Genomic DNA, 27,450 nt, shown 5'->3' with positions numbered 1-27,450 from the left:
CATAGATTACCAATCACTACTATTGGTTCTCATAGATTAACAATCACTACTATTGGTTCTCATAGATTTCCAATCACTATTGGTTCGCATAGATGTCCAATCACTACTATTGGTTCTCATAGATTAACAATCACTACTATTGGTTCTCATAGCACTGTCCTGAACAGCAATGAGATCTCATTGTGTGAACAGCACAAAGCAGTAAGAGGATTCATGAAGTCTGTTCTCACCCATCTGAATAATGTTGACGAATTGCATTTAATCTTAGACAGATTGTAGGATGCCTGAATCCATGACATCAGCTCGAAAATCATTCAAAAACCTTTATTGACAAAATGATCGCTGAATAGAACAGATATATTACAGGTTACAGAGTCGAAAAAATTATCGAAATAACAACCGTAGAACATGGGCTTCCAACGTTTGTGTGTGTGTGTGTGTGCGTGTGTCTACATGCGGCAGGTGTCATGGAAAGCCTCCAGGGTCCTAAAGTCTCTCCAGGTTGGAGGAAGTCCGTCCTGCAGGAAGTGACCACATCGCTGACAAGGAGACTGAAACAACTTAATATAACTACGTAACCACGTCTAGAAAGAGAGAGAGAAACAGAGAGAGAGAGATAGTTAACATACTTGTTATATAGAATAATAGAATAAAAAACAATTATAAAATAAAATAAAAAGATGTAGCAGGTTAGCCTCGAGTGGTTAATGTATAATAAATTAACCAGGTTGGCTTTAGCTTCACTCTAGAGGTTAATGTATCATAAATGGACCAGCAGGTTAGCTTTAGCTTCACCTCTAGAGGTTAATGCATCATAACTGGAGTGGACTAGCAAGTTAGCTTTAGCTTGACTCTAGAGGTTAATGCATCATAACTGGACCAGTAGGTTAGCTTTAGCTTCACCTCTAGAGGTTAATGTATCATAACTGGACCAGTGGGTTAGCTTTAGATTCACTCTAGAGCAGGGGTTCTCAAACTTTTTTATACCACGACCCCATTTTATTTAGGATTTTTTTTTGCGACACCCCACACTTGTATGTATTGCGTCATTTCAACGTGGAAATAAGGAATATCAAAATAAAAGCAGACATTGTTGAACTTTATCATGCATATTTATTAGAAAATGAAATTACAGCACTATGTTATCAATGCAATTAATGAATATTATCAACAAAAGCAACGGAATTGTTTCTGTATACACATTTATAAAACGAGGCATATTTAGCCAAAATATGTTGCCAGTTCTTTTTAATAAAATGCGGAGATCCGCTTCTACTCTGAGGCGAGATCTGTATTTATTTTTTATTAAGGTATGTCGATGCGAAGGGGACAAGCTTTCTCAGCGCAGCATTACACAACACTGAGTACTCATTCCGGACTGATATCCAGAACTTTGCGAGGGCCTGTCCAGTGAACTTGACTGGTTTCAGGTTTCAGGTTTTTATTTAGACTCCACAACATATACAGATCATTAATCCAGCATACATTGCTGTCAAGGATAGTAACGTAAAAGCCTCTTGACTTATTTCCATCGTTGTCCTTGGGTGTCAAGGATGCTAGAAACACACAACTCATTACAGAATTAATCACAATTATTATCTTTGCATAATAATAATGGCACAACCCTAAATTAATACAAACAAAGCACATTTGTTGATACAATGTTCATTTATGTCGAAAGTCAGTGAGCTTCAGGAAGCACCCTCGGGGGAGGGAATTTGGGGGATGGGAGGGAGGGCGGAGAGTGGGGGGTGGGAGTTAAGGATAGGGTAGTGGCTTAGGGTTTTGGGCGTGTGAGGCAGTCGAGGGATCCACCCCTCCTTCCGTGCACGTCGCCAGTCGTGCTCGTGGGGGGGAGGTTTGCGTGAGGATGGGGAGGGGGGGGGGGAGGCCATCCATTTTATCTTCAGACAGTCAGATACTGTCCCGTCCTTGGTTGCGATGGGTACGGACGTCATAAACCAGGTCTTATCTTGACTTCTTCTCCTCGGCCTCTTTCATTGACCTCGAACATTCCTTCTTTTCTTCCACAGACTTGAGTTACGTGGCGGGGGGGGTGGGTTGAAACAGGTTACAATGATTCCTGTAATGCTTTAATTTAATCCAGATCTTGCATCTTCTTTGTCGCGGTCCTAATGTCCTGCGCGACCCCCAACATTATTTGACCCCTACATTGTTCATCGGCTGTATGTTGAGCGAGCCGCTTTGTCAGTTCAATGTGGGCATTTTCCAATCGTGCTACTACTTGACGGCAGCAAATCCAAATCCAAATTGCGATCGCTCCCCAACCGATCAGGAAGATGACGAGGAGATACAGATCCTCAACATCTTCAATCTCAATAGAATATAGGCATATTGATCGCCAATTATTCCAACTGTCAATTGCAAACCCGGCCTGGAATGTCCCTATCGGACATAATGGTTCGGTCGCACTTTGTTTTCTTGAAGAGAAGATTCGATCCACTGCTGCAAAACTCCAGCTTATTAGTTGATCCATTGATTGACTGAGTGGGAAGTCAGGTATATTGAAGAAAAAGTAGAATGTCCACACCGTCAAGGAGGCAGTTGTAAGGCAGTTGTAATTAGACTGATCATTGAGCGCCTCCTGCTCAGACAGTGGCCTGCTGCGTCATGCATAATGAACAAATCTTTGATACAGTTGTCCAAATTGTCCGCACTCTCTCTCCGAAATTGTTCAATGAGCCCTTCTAGTGGCTACAGATTCAAATAATCTTTTGCAACATTCTGTTCCTAGAAAAAGCTATCAAGCAGAGTAAATACCCCAAAATCTCTGCTGATTATCCTGGAGTGCCACTAATGGAGTTTCTTCATCCAGCTCTCCATTTTAGCAGCGAGTCCAAACAGGTCTGTGTCCTGACCTTGTAGTCCCAGATTCAACACATTGAGGTGGTCAAAGATTTCGGCTAGATATGCCAGCTGTGCCAGCCATTCATTATCAGCACATTTCTCTGCCAATGGGTTATTTTTGTCTGCAAGGAAAATCTGTGCTTCTTCTCGGAGTTCAAAAAGGCGATTTAATACTCTGCCTCGAGATGGCCACCTCACTTCAGTGTGGTATAGCAGGTGGTTATGTGCAGAGCCCATTTCATCGCGGCCAACCGGCACCGCTTCTGACAACTAACCTATCCATTGCAAGTCCAGGTTACACACAAAAGACCAGACGTGGCCTCCGTGATTATAAATGCGCAGGATGTAGTGAGATGTGTATTGGAATACTGCATCAGCCTCCATTGATTAAGGGGCAAAACATGGCAAATACACACAGCTGCCAGGTGGAAAACTCGATCCGAGTTGGTTTTTCTCTTGATTTTTTTATTTTTTGTTGTCAATGCGCGACCCCATTGTCACCTATCCACGACCCCACTTTGGGTCTTCATCTTTAGCTTCACCTCTAGAGGTTAATGTATCATAACTGGACCAGTAGGTTAGCTTTAGCTTCACATCTACAGCAGGGTTTCCGTTGTCCGGTAATTACAGTTTTTTTACCGGGGAAATCTGTTGAAGTCCGACATATTTAAATATCTCCGGTCATAATGTCCTGTGAAAATAATTCCCTCGCGACCTGTGGTTTGCTGATGAGAATGGCGGGGCGGGAGCTTGGTGCTGGATTAGCGAGAAGCATGCAACTGCAGAGCCGCAGAGCTCACAGTTGTGCCCGCACAGTGCAATACTCCAATTCAGCCATTGGCAATTCAGCCATTGGGTGGGTGGCGCTGCTGAGCGGTCCCCAGACCGGACCTGATAGCGCCGCTGGCTCTGCGGCTCTGCAGTTAGATACTATTGGGATGAGTTTATCGCTTCGTTGGGAGGCGGAGATTGTCATTGGTTTCAGCAATCACGCAACGTTGAACCCCACGATAATGTTGCAGTCTCTCTCTGCCAAATTTCTCAGTTCTTCGCTTGATATAATTAATACAAATGTCCAATATAACGGAATTCGTTAGCTCATAAAAATGTGATTATAACAGAATGCTGTTAATGTCGGGCCGACTGCCCACAGAGACGTCAACAGCAGCATGGAGTCTCGAGGGACTTATTTTATTTGGAATATATTAATGACTGTATACGCAAAAGTAGCCTAGTTTTAAGTTAAAATATTATAAATCTACATGCCTTGAGGATGTCATTCTTTATATAACCTACCTATCAATTGTTTTTAAGCTCAATAAACTGACCGGAATTTCACACATTTGTCCGGGCCCCAATATTTTCTAACGGAAACCCTGATCTACAGGTTAATGTATCATAACTGGACCAGCAGGTTAGCTTTAGCTTCACATCTACAGGTTAATGTACTGTATCATAACTGGACCAGCAGCTTTAGCTTGACTCTAGAGGTTAATGTATCATAACTGGACCAGTGGGTTAGCTTTATCTTCACCCCTAGAGGTTAATGTAATGCCATAACATAGTCGTAGTATTGATCATTCTAACCACCATCCTTGTTATTTTCCAGCCTCCAACGTCATATTCATGTAGTAATTGTATGTTCAACCAGACTTCGTTTTCACTTCTCGGTCAGACATTTGTGTGTACACTGTTTCTGATTATGAACTGAGCATTTCCTTGTATGGCCATATGAGGGAATAAATCTATCTCATTTTTATTCAACTTTGGACTCAGAAAATTGTTATTTGCTGACATTATATTATAAACTTCCACGACACTTCACCTCTAGAGGTTAATGTATCATAACTGGACCAGCAGGTTAGCTTTAGCTTCACCCCTAGAGGTTAATGTATCATAACTGGACCAGCAGGTTAGCTTTAGCTTCACCCCTAGAGGTTAATGTATCATAACTGGACCAGCAGGTTAGCTTTAGCTTCACCCCTAGAGGTTAATGTATCATAACTGGACCAGCAGGTTAGCTTTAGCTTCACCTCTAGAGGTTAATGTATCATAACTGGACCAGCAGGTTAGCTTTAGCTTCACCCCTAGAGGTTAATGTATCATAACTGGACCAGCAGGTTAGCTTTAGCTTCACCTCTAGAGGTTAATGTATCATAACTGGACCAGCAGATGGTCATAACTCACCATGAAGGATCGAACCACCACATCAGGCATCTGTGGGAGCTGGTAGTGCAGTAGGGCTGTAGTGGCATGGTCTGTTACCTAGCAACACAACAGCCAATCAGTACCTGCTAGAGTGGTTGTCCAAGTGTCAATACCTTTAACACATGTTTTAATGTTTTACCTTTTGAAATACCTGGTACTGAGACTTAGACCAGATGTCCAACTGTAAAGAGAGAGAGCGAGAGAGAGAGAGAGAGAGATAGAGAGAGAGAGAGCGATGGGGGGACAGAGAGAGACACATACAGGAGAGAGAAAGAGACAGAAGAAAAAGAGACAGAAAGAGAGAGAGAGGAGGGGGCAGAGACAAACAGATTTTCACAGTAAGATTGGAAACATAAACACAGTGAAATATCACCTCTGGTTTATATTTGTGTATACGTGACATGTCTAGATTATATTTGTGTATACGTGACATGTCTAGATGTATTGTGTATAGTGACATGACTATATATATATTGTTCATATTTTCCATAAGTCAACTATATATCCCATACCGTGTTTGAATACAGAATACCATCTGAACCTGCTGCTAGCTACTCATCCTGTGGATGTTTTCACTATTTATACTAGATTTGCTATCATTACAGTCTGATCGGTGTCCTGCCCCTGACCCCATTTTAAGTTTCAAGTTTCTTTAATAGTTGTCATACAGAAGTACAGAATACTTTTGTACAAAATGCTTCTTACTGTTGCGCTCCAGAGACTGTGCAAGACAAGATAAGTATGAAATAAAAACATAGTAAAATTAGAAGTAAAAAAATGAGGTCACAGTGTTCAGTTTAGACATATGTACAATGTTCGATGCAGAATAGACGTAGTTACCATACAATATACAATACTGTGCAGTGTACTAATATACAATACTATATAGTGCAAGGCAGAAATGGGACGAGGTGCAATTTAGGTACAATTCACAGTAGGTGTACGAGTTGTAGTGCAAATCCTTTATCAATAAATATAAAGTGTAAAGTGTGTTTGTGTGATCTAAAGTGTGGAAAGTGGGTGCTGCAGTGTGTTGTTTGTTTGAGTGAGTGTGTGCGTGTGGGTGTGTGTGCTGTGTGCATTTGATGGTTGTTGCATAGTGATTATTGTTCGTTTAGCGATTATTGTTCGTTTAGCAGCCTGATGGCCTGGGGATAGAAGCTTCTTCTAAGATAAGATAGAAGCTTCTTCTAAGATAAGATATTCCTTTATTGATCCCCTTGGGGAAATCCGGGCGTCATATCAGCATGGGGAGGGGAGGTACAGGTAATATTAGAAGACATAAGAATAGTTAATCCATTGTTGTTGTTGTTTGTATCCTAGTATATTTAACACTTTCGTGGCCAACCACGTATATATACGTTATTGGGCGGCAGCAGTTAACGGCCAAAATCGTTTTCCTTTCTTTTCGATTTTAATATCCTATTCAATGTCAGGGACCTGTATGTTGCCGTTAAAAGGCATACTGGGACTCAAAAGGTGCAGTACCGGCCAGATCCTGCTAGTAGGCAGTATCGAGAGTGCAGTAAACCCTGTTCCAGACCGGGTGCTACGTTTTAAACAACTCCGGACGAACTTTTCTAGTAATGGGAAACCTAGAGCTTCACCCGATCGCATTGCATCGTTTTCGGGACCCCCGATCCATATGTTGTGGTGGGTTATGTCGTGGACCAGATGGACATAGGATGGACCAGATGGCGTTCAAATAATTTTAATATTCTTTTTGGAATACCACCGACCACAGGTAAGGACAATCTGAAGTCAATTTCAGCTTGATCGTGCAGGGTTATTATACCCATCCCCCTGATCGGCGTGTGTTGTGGTAATAACGAATGACGTTACTGGCAATCACATAATCAGAAACAACCCCCCCCCCCCCCCTTCATCCATTCATGATGAAACATAATACCTATGATATAGATTTAATTTGAAAATAGTAGCGTGTCCAGGGACGAAACGCCAATGGTTTTAGTCGAATTCACGTTGCGCCCTGTAGCCGGCCTCCCAGGAATTAGCCCGGATCATTCCGAAATTATACTTATATTCACCACGGGATAACACGTGAACGTATTCATAAAATATTTTATTCTTTTTTGCATCATGAACGGAAGATAGTTACGGTCAAATGATCATGATATTGTATCCATAGCTATAATATAAAATATAGATTTAGCTCTACAAACAAGGTGATGCACAGTAAAACTATGTAATGGAAAGCTAACCCAGCTATAGCTAGATGGGGAAATCAAATGGCCACAAATGTGTTAATCCCTTGTTGTTTTTAGTACTTGTAGATTTAATGCCTTGTTTTTATCCTAGTGTAGGAATGCGGTAATGATAGTGAAATGCCATCAATGATAGTTGTGCCATCATCAAAGAAGGGGACGTCCGCCAACTGGAGGCCAGTAACCGCCGTCCTGCATGCCTGGATGTCTGGGTCTGAAACCTGATCCGCAGCCATACGGGCGTAATCAATTCCCAGGTGGACAGCACCAATGGCGGCCCGCGAGAGGCAGTCAGCCATGGGGTTGTCCTTCCCCGCCACATGCTGGATGTCAGTGGTGAACTCAGAGATGAAAGCCAGATGGCGTTGTTGCCTGGCAGACCACGGTTCGGACACCTTCGCCATAGCAAAAATCAATGGTTTGTGGTCTACAAAAACAGTGAAAGGGCGAGCCTCCAGCAGGAAACGGAAATGTCTGACCGCCAAGTACAGGGCGAGGAGCTCACGGTCAAAGGTGCTGTACTTATGTTCGCTGGAACGGAGTTGTCGGCTGAAGAACGCCAGGGGTTGCCAAATGCCCTCGACCAACTGCTCATAAACGGCTCCAACGGCATAATCCGCTAAGGATCACGGGAGATGTAGTAAACACCACATAAGGCTAGGATGCCGTGAATTATGTCCCAGTAGCCACTACACTAGTATACTTAATCCATTGTTGTTTTTAGTACTTGTATTTAATCCCTTGTTGTTTTTATCCTAGTATATTTAATCCATTGTTGTTGTTTGTATCCTAGTATATTTAATCCCCTATTGTTGTTTGTATCCTAGTATATTTAATCCCCTATTGTTGTTTTTATCCTAGTACATTGAATCCCTTGTTGTTTTTAGTACTTATATATTTAATCCCTTGTTGTTTTTAGCCTAGTATATTTAATCCATTGTTGTCTTTTTTATCCTAGTATATTTAATCCCTTGTTGTTTTTATCCTAGTATATTTAATCCATTGTTGTTTTTATCCTAGTACATTGAATGCCTTGTCGTTGTTTTTCTGAACTCTGACTCCATTGCCTACACCCTAGGCTCTGTTACCCATACCGTATGACTCTGAACTTGGTTGCCTACTCAATTTATACCTACCTACTGCTTTCATAGTCTACAACTGTCCTACACTGTAATCATAATCATCTATACCTACCTACTGCTTTCACAGTCTACAACTGCCCTACACTGTAATCATAACAATCTTAACTACCCACCTCATTATAGTCTACCCATATACTCTGTATGATAGCATGTACAATAGTGCATGTATACATTACATATTTACCACATATATATCCATATCTGTCTGCATATAATCCTGCTATATACCAATTTATACACCTGCATATAACCCATATAACTCTGTATGATAGTATGTACTTCTGTATATATATATATATATATATATATATATATATATATATATATATATATCAACCCATATGTACATACCTGCACATCATCTTTTTACATATCTGTAGATACTATATCTATATATGTACATATCCCCTACCTACTCTTACTAGTGGCACTACTGGCCAGTTTGACGACGACCATACTGTCTTTATATCTGTATCACTGTACATGTTGGTATTACAACTCTGTACATAAATCTTATTAGCACTATTACTAATTACTAGTGCTGTCAGGCGATTACATTTTTTAATCTAATTAATTACAGGATTTGTAATTAATTAACACAATAATTGCCAAGAACGAGTATACTCGTTATAGGGAGGTGTAGTCTGACGTCATTGGTTGTTCCACCCGTATAAGGATTTATCATTGGGAAAATGGATTATCGGCTATTGTAACAATTCTGCCGCATGGAAATTGAAAAGCTTTACATTTTTGCACAAAATGAGTTCCCTTCTATCACTAACAGTATTGTTTAAAGGGGAACTATCTTATAAATGGCCTTTTTCAGTGTTTAGCATTGTTTCCTAGCTATGTGGACTTATATTAATATGATCTATGTCTCTAATTCTCATATTGGCGCATTCTTCCAATTATCCTCTCACAATATTCACCCTCACTGAACTGAGTCATCTGAAAATGTGCTGATTTGTGATGTCAGAGAGACTCAGCTGCATGTTGAGACTCACACACTCCGCACAGTTACCACTGTGGTTGGAGCCCAGGCTCAAAACGGCTTAAGATCTTGAGGTAGAAAAATGCTGTTTTTGAGGACTTGATTAGAAATACAAAACAATGAATAAAAAAAAAAAAAAAAATTACAGAAGTGTTCCATAAACTCACAGGAATTGTGTAAAAGTGCCCAAATAGTGAAATAAATAGTAAAATAGTTCCCCTTTAAACATTTGGTTGAAATAAAACTTTTTTATGATTAATTGCGAATATTTTCATGTTGAGCTATAGATTGTGGATGAATAAGCACAGAAAGGTACACCATGCCAATGTTAATGCTTTATTTGTTTTAAACGAGGCGATTTAGAAATGGGCAATGGGGAAATACATTGCGTTGGACAGAGGGTGGAACACGAAAAACGGCAATGACGTAACCACTACACCTCCCTATTGCCCGCCATGCGAACATCGTTATTTCTTTTATTCGCTATATCTATTCATAATTCATGGCTGCAGCCTCTGTAGACCCTGGTGAATGTGTCTGAGCTGGCAGACGGTCAACACCGCCCTATACTGCCTTGCGGAGCTATTGCATTTCATTGGAAATGGGCTGGTGTGGTTTATGAGCCGATCTGAGCTGTGGGGGCGGGGTTTAAATACTCTGGCAAGCCAGGGGCTTACAACGACGGCATGGAATACTAACCCCGCCTGCCCGTTCAGGTGCAGCGCTCGGTAATGTCGGGGACATGATCGCTGTGGATAACTGGAATGGCGATCAGATAATTGGAAACCTTTTGTTTGCATTACATCAGATACCAGGTAAGGACTATATATAAAATCTGGCGTTGATCTGATATTTCTTTCTACCGCGATCAAAGCTATATGTGTATGTGTGTGGGGGGGGGGGGGGGGGGGGCGCGCCGCGCTACGAAGGCCATTTCATGTATGCACACGGAGATATAATAATGATAATCTAGCGTTGATTTCAGGGTGATTAGATAATCAGCCGAAAAATTACAACGTGATGACTGGATTACACTAAAATGCATTTTTCTTTTATTACTCAGAATCACCCACACCATACCCACATTCAAAACGGTATAAAATGGTAATGTACAGATGAAAAAACTATCTGTTTTGTACATGTTGACTGGAAGCAACTCACTGACAATCAACGGGTGTATTAGACCCATAGCTATAATATAAGATATATTTTAAGCACTCGCAAATGTCGCAGTCTAAAACTATATCCATTGAATAAAGACCTGGCAATGAAGGGGTATCAGCGCCCCCTGCTGCTGGCGGTCAATGTGTTAATCTAATTAATCACATTTTAATCGCATAACCATTTTAGGCCTGATATTTTATATTCTTTTTTTTTTTATATTTTTTTTATTATTGCAAAACAAAAAATTATTAAAAGTCAGTACTCAACACACAATGCATAATGAAACTTTCAGTAAAGGTGGTTAAAATATATGCAAGTACAGAAACAGGATAAAACAAAAATAGTCTATAATAACATTTTAACCGTATACAGTGTATATCCAGCGAAATTACAATTATATAAATGTTTGCTCAAATCTTCGTAGATAAATATTGGTTTATCACCATAAATCAGATTCCCACGTTGGTTGCGAGCAAATTTGATGATGTCATCCCTTGTTGTAGTCTTCCGCAGAGTGACAATGATGACTCTTGGCCCGTTGATTCTTTGCCCCCGAGAACCGATTCTGTAAACTTGGTCCACTTCTGGCACTGTGTTTGGATCGATGTTACCCAAAATCGTTGATAACACTGTTGGAAAGTTGGGATCTTCGCAGTTTACTGCTTCATCAAGCCCTACAATGCGGATGTTATTCCGCCTGTGGTAGCGTTGGGTTTCTAGTAGCCTCTCCGTCGCTTCGTTTTTAAGCCCTTGTATTTCCCTCCGATATTCTTCTTTCACACTTTCCATCTCTTTTCCCATCTCTGTCATGCCACCTTCGTTCGCCTTGACTGCCCGTGTAATTTCTGTCACCGTATTCTCCACTGTCGTGATTCGCATGGACTGTAAAGCGACCGCTCTCATAACCTCTTCGAATTTAGTATCGATGTGTTCAACGTGTGCTTTGAAAGCGACCATCTGTTCTTTTATCAGGATAGTCAGAGAGTTGAAGTCGGGTTGTGTAATTGAACTGCTTGTGTCAGTTGATATTATTGGAGCAGTGAGGGATCCGATGGATGTTTTTGCTATTATCTTCTCAAAATCGCCTGCTTTATCCTTCACGGAACTTTTTTCTGATGTTCCTGTTATGTTGTCATCTATTGTCTCCCTCTCGGGGCCAGTTGTCCTTGGTCCCTGTGTATTCTCCTCTATATTCCCCGCGTCGGGGCTTGTCACCAACGGATCTGCCACAGCGTCGCCTGTCATTTTCTTTGAACGTGTTTCAATCGGCGCCGTTAGAATTGCTGTGTCTTGTTTCCTTCCACCCTTTCTCTTATCCTTATCCATGTTGTCTTTTGATATAGTTAGTAGAGGGTCTTATCAATACATACGATGTGGTCTAATCTCTTTTGGTATTGTCCAAATAAGGTTTTTAAACGAAATTAACGATAACGGGAGCGGAGCTGTAACCAATTGCGTGCGCTACATATTGCAGCTAAACCGGAAGATATTTTATATTCTATAATCATGTTTCAAATTGCATGTGTCCGGATGGCAGAATTCAGTACTGTATCTACAAAACCTTCTGTTTAATCATCTTTCCTTTATTCATTTGCTTAAATTTTTCAGGTCTGGTCAATTTTAGCATAGTGTTATTCACAGTCAAAAAAATGTAAATAAAAAAATAATTGAATTGATATTCTCATTTGGTTCATTACAATTCACTCAAGCCTAGTAACAGACAGTATTTCTGACACTGGGAATACATTCCCTGAGATCCATAGATGTCCCTAGAATCAGATACCAAGAACATGCAAACGGACCATTTAAAAAAAAAAGTTTGTAAATGTTTATTCTACGTTATTATGGAATGAATGAGATTTTTTTTTTTAAATAAGTATTAATTTTGAGTGAATTTTCATAACGCGATAATTTGCTGTGTAATTAATTAATCCAATTAACGCGATAAACTGACAGCCCTACTAATTACTAATTTATATATTTTATACCCAGTTTAATCACCTGTACATTGTATATTACTACTGCACTTTACTGTTACATTTGGACTCTGGTTGGATGCCAAACTTATTTTCGTTGTACTGTACTCGTGCTGTATATTTTAAGCCGAAACCCGTCCAATCTTTCGGCGTCGACTAAAGACGCACTTCTTCAACCATTATCTGAACAAATATATAATAATAATCTAACCCTAACTAACCTTATTGTCATGCACTTGTCCTAATATACTAACCTACACTGTAGCACACAACACTTTGATGAACATTGTTACTCAGCTGATAGATTTGTGCCCTTCCAGATGACGTACAGAACTTCTAAGTCGCTTTGGATAAAAGCGTCAGCTAAATGACTAAATGTAAATGTAATCTAATCTAAAAGACTGGATATTATTCAATGTAGAGAGGATAGATCTATATAAACTAGATATTATTGTATGTAGACAAACTCCTTCGACAAGCTCTGTCCCCTCGTTGAGAAACCTGCCCACCGTTCCCCACCCAGTCCATGGCTGATGGATACAGTGAGAGAACAAAGACCGGTCCTGAGAGCGGCTGAGAGGAAGTATAGAAAGTCACGCCTCACTGCTGACATCAACACATATCACAACCTCTTGTTAACATTCTCCAAAACCATTACTAATGCCAAAGCTTCTTTCTTTCACCATAGGATCGAGGCCTCTGCCAAGAACCTTTGCAAACTGCATGCTACCATGTCCTCCCTCCTCACTCCCCCTCCTCCCTCATCTTCCTCTGCCGAAGACTTTGCGATCTTCTTTGAGGAAAAAGTAGAGAACATCCGCAGCTCCTTCTCCCAACCCCCACCCATTCCAAATACTGAATCAAGAACCTCATCCTTCACTCTGTCATGTTTCTCTCCCATTACAGAAGCCGAGACCCTGACACTGGTAACGTCGAACCGTCCGACTACATGCCAGCTGGACCAGCTACCCTCGCCACTCCTCCAGACCATAGCACCGGACATCCTCCCATTCCTAACTGCAACCATCAACTCCTCACTCAACTCGGGGGTGGTCCCCACCTCCCTAAAACAAGCCAGAGTCACGCCGCTCATAAAAAAAACCAACCCTGAACCCCACCGTCATAGGCAACTATCGTCCTGTCTCTCTTCTCTCCTTCCTTTTTAAAACACTTGAACGTGCTGTATCCAACCAACTTACTGCTTATCTCTTACAGAATGACCTCCTAGACCCTAATCAGTCTGGCTTCCGGACTGGCCACTCCACAGAAACGGCCCTCATTGCGGTCACAGAGGCACTTCACTTAGCAAAAGCGAAAGGCCTCTCCTCTTGCCTGATTCTCCTAGATCTATCTGCAACCTTCAACACAGTCAACCATCAGATCCTCCTCGCGGCCCTCGCAGGAATGGGAGTGGCTGGCTCTGCGCTGACATCATACCTCAATGACCGCTCCTACCAAGTGTCATGGAGAGGGACCCTGTCGGCCACCCGCCCCCTGCGGACGGGTGTCCCCCAGGGCTAGGACCCCTTCTCTTCTCCCTCTACACTAAATCACTGGGTAACATTATTACGTCTCATGGCTTCTCGTATCATTGTTATGCCGATGATACTCAACTCTTCCTCTCCTTCCCTCCCTCAGATATCCACGTCTCTGAGCGGATCTCTGTCCGACATCTCCGCCTGGATGACGACCAACCACCTCAAACTGAACCTAAGCAAAAGAGAATTGCTCCACCTGCCGGCCAAATCCTCCCCCCTGACCGACCTTTCCATCACAGTCGAGAATGCAGCTGTGACCACGTCCCCGACCGCCAAGAACCTTGGTGTTGTCCTCGACGACCAGTTGAACTTCTCTGCTCACATCGCAGCAACAACCGGAACCTGCAGATTCCTCCTGAGCAACGTCAGAAGGATCCGCCCCTTCCTGACAAAAGAAGCCACCCAACTCCTCGTCCAATCAACAGTCATCTGCCGCCTCGACTACTGCAACGCACTGCTTGCTGGCCTCCCGGCCACTGCCATCAAGCCTCTTCAACTCATTCAGAACGCAGCGGCCCGCCTGATCTCAAACCTACCGAAGTCGGCCCATGTCACCCCACTTCTTAGGGACCTGCACTGGCTCCCCATTGCTGCACGAATCCGCTTCAAGGCCCTCGACCTGGCATACCGTGCGGCAAAGGGAACCGCTCCCGCCTACCTCCGGTCAATGGTCTCTAACTACACACCCTCAAGACCCCTACGCTCTGCATCTTCTGGCCACCTCAGACCTACTCCTATTCAAGCTCCGGGAGGGTCATCAAAGAGAAGTCGCCTATTCTCAGTCCTTGCCCCACAATGGTGGAATGAACTACCCACCCCAGTTAGGACAGCCGAAAGCCGTCCAATCTTTCGCCGTCGACTAAAGACGCACTTCTTCAACCATTATCTGAAATAAAAAAAGATAAAAAAAAAAAATCTAACCCTAACTAACCTTACCGTCATGCACTAATAAACTAACCTACACTGTAGCACTCAACACTTGATGAACATTGTTACTCAGCTGATAGAGTTGTACCCTCCCTGATGACTTGTCGTACAGAACTTGTAAGTTACTTTGGATAAAAGCGTCAGCTAAATGACTAAATGTAAATGTAGACAGAGGATAGATCTATATAAACTATATGATTGTATTTAGACAGAGGATATATCTATATAAACTAGATATTGTAGACAGAGGATAGATCTATATAAACTAGATATTATTGTATGTAGACAGATGATAGATCTATATAAACTAGAAATGATTGTATGTAGACAGAGGATAGATCTATATAAACTAGGGATGCTCGATATTGGCTTTTTTACCGATACCGATATACCGATATTGTCCAACTCTTAATTTCCGATACAGATATCAACCAATATCAACTGATACCGATATATGCAGGGTTCCCCCCCCCCCCCCCCCCCCCAAAAACGGAATAATTTCAGGTAATTAACATTACATATCTGTTGTTGTGGAATGAACACAATATTATGCATACTTTTGACAATAAATAAAATCAGAATTTGTTCTTACTTGCTTGCCTGGTTAAATAAAGGTTATAGAAATGTAAAAAAAAAAAAAAAAAAATTTAAACAGATACCGATATTTTCCGATATCACATTTTAATGACACTATCGGCCGATAATATCGGTAGGCTGATAATATCGGACATCCCTAATATAAACTAGATAGTATTGTATGTAGACAGAGGATAGATCTATATAAACTAGAGATGTGGTTCAGGTACCTTCCCGTCTTCAGAATAAACCTTCTCGTTGAATCCTCTGACAATGGTTCTGTCAATGAACAGAGAACGCATCACCACAATTGCCTTCAACACCTTCCCTAGAGTTACCTAGAGACAGACAGACAGACGAAAAGGTGAATATAATCTGTAGGTGCCAATGAAAACTCATCATAGAAATATGACATACAGTATTTGTGTATGTGTGTGTACCAGTAATACTGCAGATGTTCCATTGGGTCTGAACAGTTCAATGGTCATATCAGGGAACATCCGTCCTATACGAGAGATGACATCATCCACATACCTACACACACACAGGGCTGGGTGATTAATTGAGAATTTCAATAAAATGTTTGTCTTGCCACGATCAAGAAAATCAAGATAAAATTATCATTGTGCTGCATGCAGTGTTGCTCTCATTTTGTCTTTTGTTGTAAATGCAGCACACCCTTCCTTCACAGCGGTGCATTCTGGCCCTCCCCCTCAAGCCCAAACAGTAGTTTAAGCTCATGTTGAGAGGGAGGAGGGAGACATGGTGCGTTTCTCCAGTTATTTTGAAACGTCTTTGGTAACTTGTGACAGAAAGGCAGCTTTTGGTCGAGAAGAAAGTTAAAACAAATTCAGTCGTCATATGTTCTCAAATCAATGAGTAACTGTGTTTAATAATCGTGATTTCAATATGATTTTTGCCATAATCGGGCAGCCCTAATATATATAGCAAGAAAAACTTTTATGAATGAATGACCTTTATTTATATAGCACCCTTCACAGCACCAATGCACAGGGTGCTTTACACTACAGCATAACATATAAAACAAAAACCTGAAACAAATGACAACAACAACAGACAGCAGTTAAAAACAGTGAACAGACTTCCGGTTTACGACGTTCTGGTGAGCAGCCACATGAAAGAGCTCCCGGTCAATGAATATCAAAAAAAGGAAGTAAAACAATTCAAAACGAAATAAAAAGTGAAGATTCGAGGACAAAAGAAAGAAGGAAGAATGAACACGAGGACAAATGAAAGAAAAGCAACCCCAGATGAAGTAAATACACCGATGGAAGACTCAACACGAGGCAATGATGCAACAGGTAGAACAAGCTAGCGGGACGCTGAATGTCAGTGCAGAGAAGCTACAGGCTAACATACAAACTAGCTTACAAGCTAACAGAGGCAAACATACACACAGGGGACCTGGGGATGAGAATAGATGCAACAGAGGAAAGATAATTGAACAGTTACCGCAAGAAGTATAAAACTATAACACCAGAATTTAGAATAATTACAATACACACGTTATAGACAAACAATTTGAAATTTTTATTTTAAAAAGGGACACGCTGATTAGGGAACATATTGGGGAATAATACACGGTGGACTGGTATGAAGGAACTACAGGATTACACATGACACAATACAAATGAACATGAGCATAAGAAAGACAAATTCAGAACATTGGGCCTCATTCATGAAGCGATATAAGAACAGATTTCATTCTTAACTAGCATTTCCTCTTATTTTGTTCTTACCTGGGATTCAGCAACGTTTTCTTATTGTTGCTTTTCTCTCAGGCAAGACCAAATTCTAAGAGTGGTCGAGAGCACTCTTACCCAGATAAGAAACTCTTACCCAGATGAGAAACATTTAAAAAAGCCTACCATTTATAATAATAATACATAAGATTTATATAGCGCTTTTCCTAATTCTCAAAGTGTGAGGGCCGACGGTCCACTCTACTGATTAAAATTGCTTACTCGTGAGTAGGCATGCCCCGATCACGGTTTTTGCCACCGATACCAATCACCGATCGTCTATGAGCCATATCGACCGAAACCGATCGTTTTTGGTTTTATAAAAGAAAATAATAATAATATATACATTTTTTTTATTTATATAAAATATATATATTATATAATCATACTTGTAGTTGTATTATCTGCGAGACATCGCCACCACGCAACAACTCAAAATGCTCGCTATCTGCAAACAGCTCCACTGTCTGTGTGTACTCAAGTAGCCTCCAGCTACAGCCAGGATTCTCCGGCGCTGCAGCTGGACCCTATTTGTATACTCTGCTTTGGTCAAATCACATTCAGCATGCCCTCATGCGATGCAAGCCAGGGGCTCGAATAGAATCAATGTTATAAGACATTGATATCAGGAGCTATCTGTAGCTACTGCTAGCTGGCTAGATAACGTTAAGACAACGCCTCAGTGAACTATTTAGTTTACTGGGACATTTCATATAGAGCTAACGTGAGCTATCGTTGGCTACCGAGCTAACGGAGGTATCATGCACTCGACTATTGCTGGAGCATTTGTTGATATCAGGAGCTATCAGTAGCTAGCCAGCTAGATACCGTTAGACAATGCCTCATGTATTAAACATGTAGGAACCGCCTCGATTACCCTGGCCAGGACCCAGGAGTTGCGGTGTGCAGAGTCGTCGATGATCAGGACGACGTCTCCCTCAGCGAAGTTGCGTGACACACGTGTCCACTTCTGTCTCTCTTGGAGCTGAGGTAGAAATTCCTGTGTCCATCATTTCCAGAATATGTCTGCCATATACTGGACTTGTTTCCATCTCCTGCGGGAGTAGAGCTCTTCTTTCACGAAGAGGCCTGAAGGCAGGGAAGGCTTTGACTGGAGGAGCAAGAGGTGGTTGGGGGTAAGCGCTTCCAGGTCGTCCGGATCACTAGAAGCCTTGGTTATCGGTCGACTGTTAATGATGGCTTCTGCCTCACTGGAGCTTTAAGGTGGTGCTGAGAATCTTCCTGACCGACCTGATCATCCGCTCCATGGTGAGAACCGGTAGGGGGGTTGAAAATCCATTGGATTCCCCTCTGTCGTAGCGTGTTCTCGATCTTGGAGCTATTCCATTGTTCCATAGCTCTTCTTAGCTTGCGCTCCGCTCCAACGAAGTTAGTCCCGTTGTCTGAACGGAGGATTTTCACCTGGCCTCTTCTCGCGAGGAAGCGACGGAGAGCGTCAATGAATGAGTCGGTGTCCAACGACGATGCCACCTCAATGTGGACAGCATGGATAGCCAGACAGGTGAAGCTGCAACCCCACCTCTTCATGACGCTTCTGCCGCGTTTGACTTCAAACGGACCGAAGTAGTCTACCCCAGTGTTGGTGAAAGGGGGATCATCTGGAAGAACCCTGTCCTGGGGTAAATCCGCCATCTGTTGTTGTCCAGCAGCACCGTGTGAGCGTCGACAGGTTACACACTTGGAGGACTCTTCGTATGGCTGCGTGAGCTCCAGGGATCCAAAACTTGAGTCGCAGCTTGGACAGTATGTGGTTACGACCGCTGTGACCCACATTCTGGTGGATGTCTCTGAGTATAAGCTCCGTCACATGGAGATCCTTAGGTAGGATGGCTGGGTGTTTAGCCTCTTCAGGCATCGCCGATTTGTCAAGTCTTCCACCTACTCTGAGGATTCCATCTTGCAGTACTGGCTTGAGCTTGGCGATATGACTGCTCATCTTGACGTAGTCACCTTTCCGAAGCGCTGCGATTTCTTCTGAGTATTTCTGTCGCTGACTGTAACGAATGATCTCGAGCTCTGCTTCCTTTATATTTTCCACAGTGAGGTTGGTCTTCTCCAGGCTTGCCTTGAAGATCTACATCTGTGTCTGTACCTCAGACTGTGTGAGCGAAGCATTCATCTCCTTCCTCTTGCGACACAACATCAGCAGAGTGCTTCTAAGCTTCAGCATCCAACCGGCTGCCTTCTTGAGACGGTTCCAATTGGAGTAATATTCCAGGAACTGCTGAACTGTGTCGAACTGCTCTTCAGCTGCAGTAGCGCTGACCACGGCGTTCTTTACCTCTGGGTCCTCCGTGGTTAGGTCCCCATGGTGTTCTGGGTTCTGAGGCCATTCCTCTTCGGGCTTGGTGAGGAATTCCGGCCCCTGTATCCAAGTCTCATTGCGCAGGAATGATTCCACATTGAGTCCTCTCGACGCGTGGTCAGCAGGATTTGTTGCAGTATGCCTGTAAGTCAGTATGCCTGTAAGTCAACTATACAGACTCAAACGTATCTGTAGCTCTCAGGAGGAGTTCCACTCCGAAAGTGAAAATATGTTGGGACGTTTTGATGAAAAGGGCTACCCAAAGCAGTGTCTTAACTCTGCCATGGCCACAGTAAACCAAATCGAAAGAAAAGAACTATTCCGAAAGAAAGAAAGAAACAGAACACCAGGCACCATTAATTATGTCCTTACTTATGATCCATTTAGTTACGTTATAAAGTCCACAGTCATGAAACACTGGCATATTCTATCATCGGATAGAACGTTAAATGATCGCTTCCAACACCCTCCACGTTTTAGACATAAAAGAGCCACAAACCTGAAGGACCGCCTTGTCAGAGCGGACTCTTATTCAAAGCCAGAACCTTTTATTCATGGAAGCTTCCCATGTAGATCATGCACATCTTGCAGCCACATGATCAAAACAAACACATTTCACGACTCCCACACCGGGAAGGATTACAAGATCAGATCGCTAATAACATGTAATTCCACACACATAATTTACCTATTATTCTGCCCATGTAAAAAATACTATATTGGACAGACATCCCGCAAATTAAAAATCAGATTGAACGAACACAGAAGCAATATAAAGCGGACTGACATTAATTCCCCTGTGGCACGACATTTTAACGAAATGGATCATAAAACTAATGACCTCAAGTGCATAGGTCTAGAGATGGTTTTTCTTAATAGAAGAGGTGGCAACCATGAACAACTGCTTTTGCAACGAGAATGTGTATGGATTCATCGGCTCAAATCTATGTATCCAGTTGGGATGAATGAAGAGTTCAATTTGACTCCATTCCTCTAGCTATCATAAGTTATCTACTGTATAAACAAAAAACGAGTACACTGATTAATGAACGGTCTTACAACCTGATACCCCCAATGTACTGTTTTTTGTTCCATACAGAGTTGTAAATTAAATTATATATTGTATTGACATCGGCTCAAATCGATGTATTCCATCTGGGATGAATGAAGAGTCCAATTTTGGCTCCATTCCTATAGATGCTACCCTAAGTTATCTACTGTATGAGAGAGAAAAACTAGTACACTGTTTAATGAACGGTTTAACAACCTGATGCACTCCAATGTACTGCCTTTTATTTCCATACAGGTCTGTAAATATTGTAATATGTATCAATTTGGTGTTTTCATATATTACCATCATACACATTTATGTGATATTGTGATATTGTGATATTATGTAGTCTACTTGTCAATCTAGCCCTGCTACCAATCATGACGTCAACCTAGCCTGTTAACTGTTAACTGATTGCCGATTGTTCCCACCTGGTGTCAAGTACAGCCTACTTAAGTTATGTTTGTCACAGTTGTCATTTACACACTGATGAAGGCCGGATGGCCGAAAACGTTTTGTGTCCTTTGAAAATAAAAACCAACGATATTCAGAGTGCGGTCCCTACCTCCCTTTTTTGCAGTATCTACATACCGCCACTGTCCTACATCTGATAGCTTCAAGATGGTCTCCACTCGATTCGCTACGAAGGTGCGAAACCTACTGGTTCTGTTTGCAATGTATTTGAGCACCGTGGTGCTGTCGGACCAGAACACAGATTTGTTTAGGTGGAGCTCCAGCTCGGATCTCAAGGTCCTGTCCATGCGCGCTGCCATGGTAGCTGCTGCTAGCTCCATGCGCGGGATAGTGAGGGGCTTTCGTGAAGCTTGTTGTCATCACTCTTCTGTAGCAGATAGCTCACCGTTCCGTAGCCTTCTTGGCTAGCATCTGCGAAGTGATGCAGCTGGTTGAATGTTGCCTCGCCGAAGCCCTTGGGCTTGAAACTCCGAGGCACTCCGAAATCCTCCAACAGACGAAGGTCCTCCATCCAGCTGGACCATTGTAGAGCGAGGTGCTCTGGGATGTCGTCATCCCATCCTAGTTTGAATCTGCAGAGCTCTTGGAGGATCCTCTTCGCTGTCAAGACCACTGGAGCTAGGAGGCCCAGCGGATCGTAGATTGAGCCAACTATAGAGAGGATGCCTCTTCTTGTGGGTGATTTTTCTTGTAGGACAATCTTGAACTTGTCGCTCTCAGTACACCACCCGACTCCCAAATTTCTCTCGACCGGGAGCATGTCCAGATCCAGATCTAACTCCCACAGAGGTTCGGCCCTTTCCTCAGCAGGGATAGCGGAGGGCACGGCTCGGCTGTTGCTCACCCACTTAGTAAGCCTGAATCCTCCTGAGGCAAGGATAGCCCTTAATTCGTTGCACAGGGACACAGCCTCCTCTTCTGAATTAACTGACTTGAGGCAGTCATCAATGTAGAAGTTGTGCAGCACTGTGTCGACCCCTGCAGGGCTGTACTGTTCTCTGTTGTCTTGTGCACACTTTTGTAGGGCGAAGCTGGCACAACTAGGAGAGGAGGTGGCACCGAATATGTGTACTCTCATTCTGTACTCTATTAGGTCTTGGCTAATGTTACCGGAAGGCCACCAGAGAAACCGGAGAAGGTCAGCATCCTCGACCGGCACCCTGACTTGGTGGAACACGGCCTCCACATCTGCCATAACAGCCACCTCCTCTTGCCTGAATCTAGTGACGACACCCAGGAGAGTACTCCTTAGATCCGGCCCCTGTAGCAGCTGGTTGTTCAAGGTGGTGCCTTGGAATGATGCCCCACAGTCGAACACCACGTGGATCTTCTTCTTGGCATGGTACACGCCATGGTGTGGCAAGTACCAAACTTTTCCATCGCTGCGGCTGAGCTCCTCACTGGGAACCGTGACTGCGTAGCCCTTTGCGATCCAGTCGTCGACGAACACTGAGTAATCAGCGTGGAACTTGGGATTCTTCGTGAACCTCTTCTTTAAGTTGAGAGCTCGCTGTTCAGCTACTCTTCTGTTGTTCGGCATCTTGAAGACTGCGTTCCTCACTGGTAGGCCGATGCTGTAGTGTCCCTCTGTAAGTTTCACGGACTGCGAGACCAGTTCCAGAAACTAGATGTCATCCCTCGACTTCTCAAGCTGGTTGTCTCGACACTCTGGGAAGTCGTTCTTGAACTGTTGACTCCAAAGTTCATCTAGCGTGGCCACGGATGTGCGGTTGGACGTGACTTGTATGAGTCCACTGGTAGTTTCATGGCCATTTTCTCCTCTGAGGGGGCCATTGACGATCCAGCCCAGTCGCGTTTTCACCGCGTACGGCCCTAGTGGTCCGCAAAGACGACTTCAAACTGGAAATGGTAACAACAGATGAGGTACTCAAAAAACTGAGCGCCCTCCAACCTAACAAGGCCACTGGCCATGACAACATCCCCTCCAAATTCCTCAGAGACTCAGCAGCCGCCATCCTCCCAGTCATCACACACATAATAAACCTCTCCATAAAACAGGGACACGTCCCCAAGGACTTCAAAATTGCGAGAGTGACCCCTCTGCACAAAAAGGGCAGTAAATTAGACCCAGGCAACTACCGCCCTGTTTCTATTCTTACCTCCATCTCGAAAGTCATGGAAAAAAATGTCTACAAACAGGTTGAAAAGTACCTAGCGGAAAAAAATCTAATCTACGAATTCCAATCTGGCTTCAGAACATCCCACTCCACTGACACATGCCTTCTCTATTTGAACGACCACATCAAACAAGAGGTGGACGCGGGCAAATACTGCAGCATGGTCATGATGGACCTACAAAAAGCCTTCGACACTGTCAATCACTCCATTCTGATTGACAAGCTAAAAGCAATTGGTTGTGATAGTCTATCAGTGAGCTGGATGCAATCCTACCTGGAGGGGAGAGAACAGATGGTGGAGGTAAACGGCACCCTATCGCCCCCCCTCACAGTGAGCTGTGGTGTTCCACAAGGAAGCATACTAGGACCGCTACTGTTCCTAATTTATGCAAATGACATGTCGTCAGCTTGTGACTGCAACTTGTTCTTGTTCGCAGACGACTCAGCCCTGCTGGTCTCTGACAAGAAGAAGTTACAGGTTGAAAAAACCCTCAGCTCGGAACTAGGCAAAATCTGCATATGGCTCGCTGATAACAAACTATCATTACACATGGGCAAAACAGAGTCCATTCTCTTCGGTTCAAATAACAAACTCAGCAGGACCGACGGCTTCTCAGTTACAGTGGGTGACAATATTGTCACAAGGAAAGATGAAATTACCTACCTGGGTTCCATCCTAGAGGCTAATCTCTCCTGTGACAAAATGGCATCCAATGTAATAAAAAAAAGTCAACCAACGAACTCGATTCTTGTACCGGATCTCCTCTCTGGTAAACAAGAATACCCTGAAGACTCTGGCAGGAGCACTCATTCAAGGGTACTACAACTATGCTTGCACCTCATGGTACCAAAGCACCTCAAAGGCGCTAAAAACAAAATTACAAACATCTCAAAACAAACTGGTCAGACTACTGCTTGACCTTACTCCTAGAACCCACCTCACCCCTGCCCACTTTGACAACCTAGGATGGCTTAGAGTAGACGACAGAGTACAGCAACTTGCAATGGGCCTGGTCTACAAGATACACTACACGACCAAGGTACCCATGTACATGTCAAAATAGATGTAGCAGTACTGTCCATCTGTATGTCATGTATGTCATATATGTACTGATGAATTGAAAATGGGGGACCCTAATGTAAACAAGACGAAAGTCTTTCTCTGGTCTGCATCCCCTTAACAATTGTGTGTATTGAGCTGTACTGTATTGTACCCATTCTGCAATCTGTTAATAAAATTTTCAATCAATCAATTCAATCAATCAATCTTGCACGATGGGTACCACCTGCCATGGTTCCATTGCCTTAGGTACGTCAGTCCCGATGAGAAGGCCTATCTCCGCCTGGATCTACGGGATTTGCACTTCACTGAGATGGGGCCACTTATCGACTTCCTCTTGCAGTGGGATGTTGTTTACGAGCAGGTATTGACTTCTGAGAGAAGGTGTTGGGTACAGGGTTTCCGTTAGAAAAAATTGTTGCCGGCCTCAGTGTCCGGTAGATTTCAATCTACCGGTCAAATGAGAGAAATTCCGGTCAGAGTTTATTGAGCTTAAAAACAATTGATAGGCAAAAGAATGACAACAAAACAAAAGAATGACATCATCAAGGCATGTAGATTTATAATATTTTTACTTAAAACTAGGCTACTTTTGCGTATAAAGTCATTATATTCCAAATAAAATAAGTCCCGAGACTCCATGCTGCTGCCGACTTTAAATCAAATAGGTGTCTGTGGGCATTCGCCCGACATTAATAAACAACAGTCTGTTATAATCACATTTTTATGAGCTAACGAATTCCGTTATATTGGACATTTGTATTAATTATATCAAGCGAAGAACTGAGAAATTTGGCAGACAGACGGCAACATTATCGTGGGTTTGCGTGACGACTGACGACTCTCTCTCTCTCTCCACCTCCCAATGACTTATTTGCGAGAGTATGTCGATGCAGAGCAGCAGATTCAGCTGTTATTGGCTCTTTTCTGGGGACCGCACAGCAGCGCCCCCCACCCAACATTGAATTGCCAATGGCTGAATTGGAGTACTGCTGGAGTACTGCACTGTGCTGCTGCTGCTCCGGCTCTGCAGCTTCACAAAAGTTTGCACACCCAGCACTAAGCTCTCGCTGACAACGTCGTTGTCATTATTAGAAGCAACGATGAAACAAATGTAATGATTGTTTTGTTCATCGCATAGGCTATTTAATTTTAGCCTATTTTAATACAATTCAAATAATCAAATTGTGCTTAGACTCAGCAAATTATTTTCACCGGACATTAAGACCGGAGAGATTAAATATGTCGGACTTCAACAGATTTAGTCGGTCAAATACCGGTAATTACCGGCTAACGGAAACGCTGGTTCGGTAGCTCAAGGAAGTTGTCACTATCCAAGCTACAGACTTCTAAACCAGACACCATCTGGCTCCTCACAACCTGCTCGCCTCCCATGGTCTTTAGCAGGATACTTGTCTTCCTGCCGGTGACGTTAAGCGCTGCCATTAACTTCTCTGTGCAGAAAGTGACGTTGCTGCCTGGGTCGAGGAACGCGTAGGTAGCCACCATCTTGTTGCCTTTCTTGGCTTTGATGTGGACCGGAACGATAGCCAAGATGCTTTCGACGTTGCCGGCCCCAGTAGCTCTGCAGGTCCTCGTTTCTGCGTTGATGCATCCACTGACCATAGAACTGGCTTCGCCTTCTTTTTCCCCGCCCCTGTGCTTATTTTCTTTGGGCGCATCATCCGATGTCTCCTTCTTGTGCCTTGCTACATCATAGGCAGCTTTGTTCTTAATATGTAGAACTATAGGGTGGGTAAGCTGGCAGACTTGGCAGCTCATATTTTCTTGGCAGGCCTTGCTCATGTGACCCCGTTTCAGACAGCTGAAACATAGGCCTTTACTCTTGAGAAAATCTATCTTCTCCTTGTGAAGAGACTTCTACAACTTTTTGCATTGCTCCATGGCATGCTGTTCTCCTTGGCAGAAGAGGCAAGGGTTGGAGAAGGCACAGAGTGTATAACCCTTGGTCCTTGCTTTAGTCTCTGCCGGGTTCTTGACTGCTGTAGCAGCTGTTGTGAAGCTTCCCCGAGCGCCGCTCTTTCTGGATGTCTTCTCATCTTTGTGAGCCTTAGCTTGGCTCTTGTTTCCATCTATGATGTTGCCAAAGAGAGGGTGTAGGGCTTCTTTGGCTTGTAGGTTGACAAAGTCGGGAAGGTCGCTGAACTTGGCGCTACGATGATCTTTCTCTAGAAGAGCATAGGCTTTGCTTCTCCACCACTCTCTCTGCTTGTACGGAAGCTTGGCTGTGATGGCACGCATATTTGCTGTCAAGCTCCTGCATGTACTCCACGTCAGCCATAGCGTTGAGGCATCCAGTGAGATAGAGGCCAAAGGAGTGGAGCGCCTCTCCGTCATCGGACTTGATAGTAGGCCAGTTCAGTGCCTTGTCTATATACGCCATTGAGATCTTGTATCCATTTCCAAAATGTTCTTTCAAGAGCCTCCTTGCCTCGCGATAGCCTCGCTCTGGTTCCATGTGAAGACAACTTCTTATCAGCTCTCTTGGCTGTCCATCCATGTACTGCTCCATGAAGTACAGCCGGTCTCTGTTACTATCTGTCTTGTCCTCCACTCCGTGTTCAAAGGCCCTGATGAATAGCCTGTACTCCATAGGGTCTCCCTTGAATATAGGAATCTGTTGAGGGGGCAGAGTAGCAAGGTTTTGTTGCTTCACTAGGAAATCCACGATGGCTTGTGTGGACTCTTGTTGCGGAGACTCTTGTTCTTTCTGTGTAGCACCGCCAGGTGCACTGGAGCTGCTACTGTAAGCAGGTTCTCTATTCATCGCTACGGCCTGGGGAGTAGGCGTAGCCTGTTCGTGAGCTTGTGATTCGAAGGGCGCAGAGGCATGACAGCCTTGAGATAAAAAAAAATTAAAAAAGAAATTAAAAAAAATTGGATTACAGAAAATTATCACTAAAGTGCTATCTGTTGCAGCTGCACTGTTCTCCATGAAAATACCATATTTGGATAAGTTTGACCATTTCTCAAAATCTGAAAATCATTATTTAATAAAACAC

General features: G+C 43.2%; 1 protein-coding gene across 1 annotated transcript in view; it reads right to left on the bottom strand.

The window, feature by feature from the left end:
* Positions 1 to 343: 343 nt before the first annotated feature.
* The window catches only part of med27 (mediator complex subunit 27), a 51,026-nt gene continuing 23,919 nt past the window's right edge, over positions 344 to 27,450 (bottom strand). The window contains exons 4-8 of the mRNA XM_084307938.1: positions 16,056 to 16,149; positions 15,846 to 15,953; positions 5,216 to 5,257; positions 5,056 to 5,133; positions 344 to 584 (exon numbers count right to left, since the gene is read on the bottom strand). Coding sequence (XP_084164064.1) covers positions 450 to 584; positions 5,056 to 5,133; positions 5,216 to 5,257; positions 15,846 to 15,953; positions 16,056 to 16,149 — 457 coding nt within the window. The 3' untranslated portion in view covers positions 344 to 449. The remainder of the gene's footprint in view (positions 585 to 5,055; positions 5,134 to 5,215; positions 5,258 to 15,845; positions 15,954 to 16,055; positions 16,150 to 27,450) is intronic.

This window comes from Notolepis coatsorum, assembly GCF_963971535.1.
Source record: "Notolepis coatsorum genome assembly, chromosome: 2".
In the NCBI taxonomy this organism is placed as follows: Eukaryota; Metazoa; Chordata; class Actinopteri; order Aulopiformes; family Paralepididae; genus Notolepis; species Notolepis coatsorum.
Note: the sequence above shows the minus strand (reverse complement) of the source record. Positions and strands in the feature narration are given on the sequence as shown.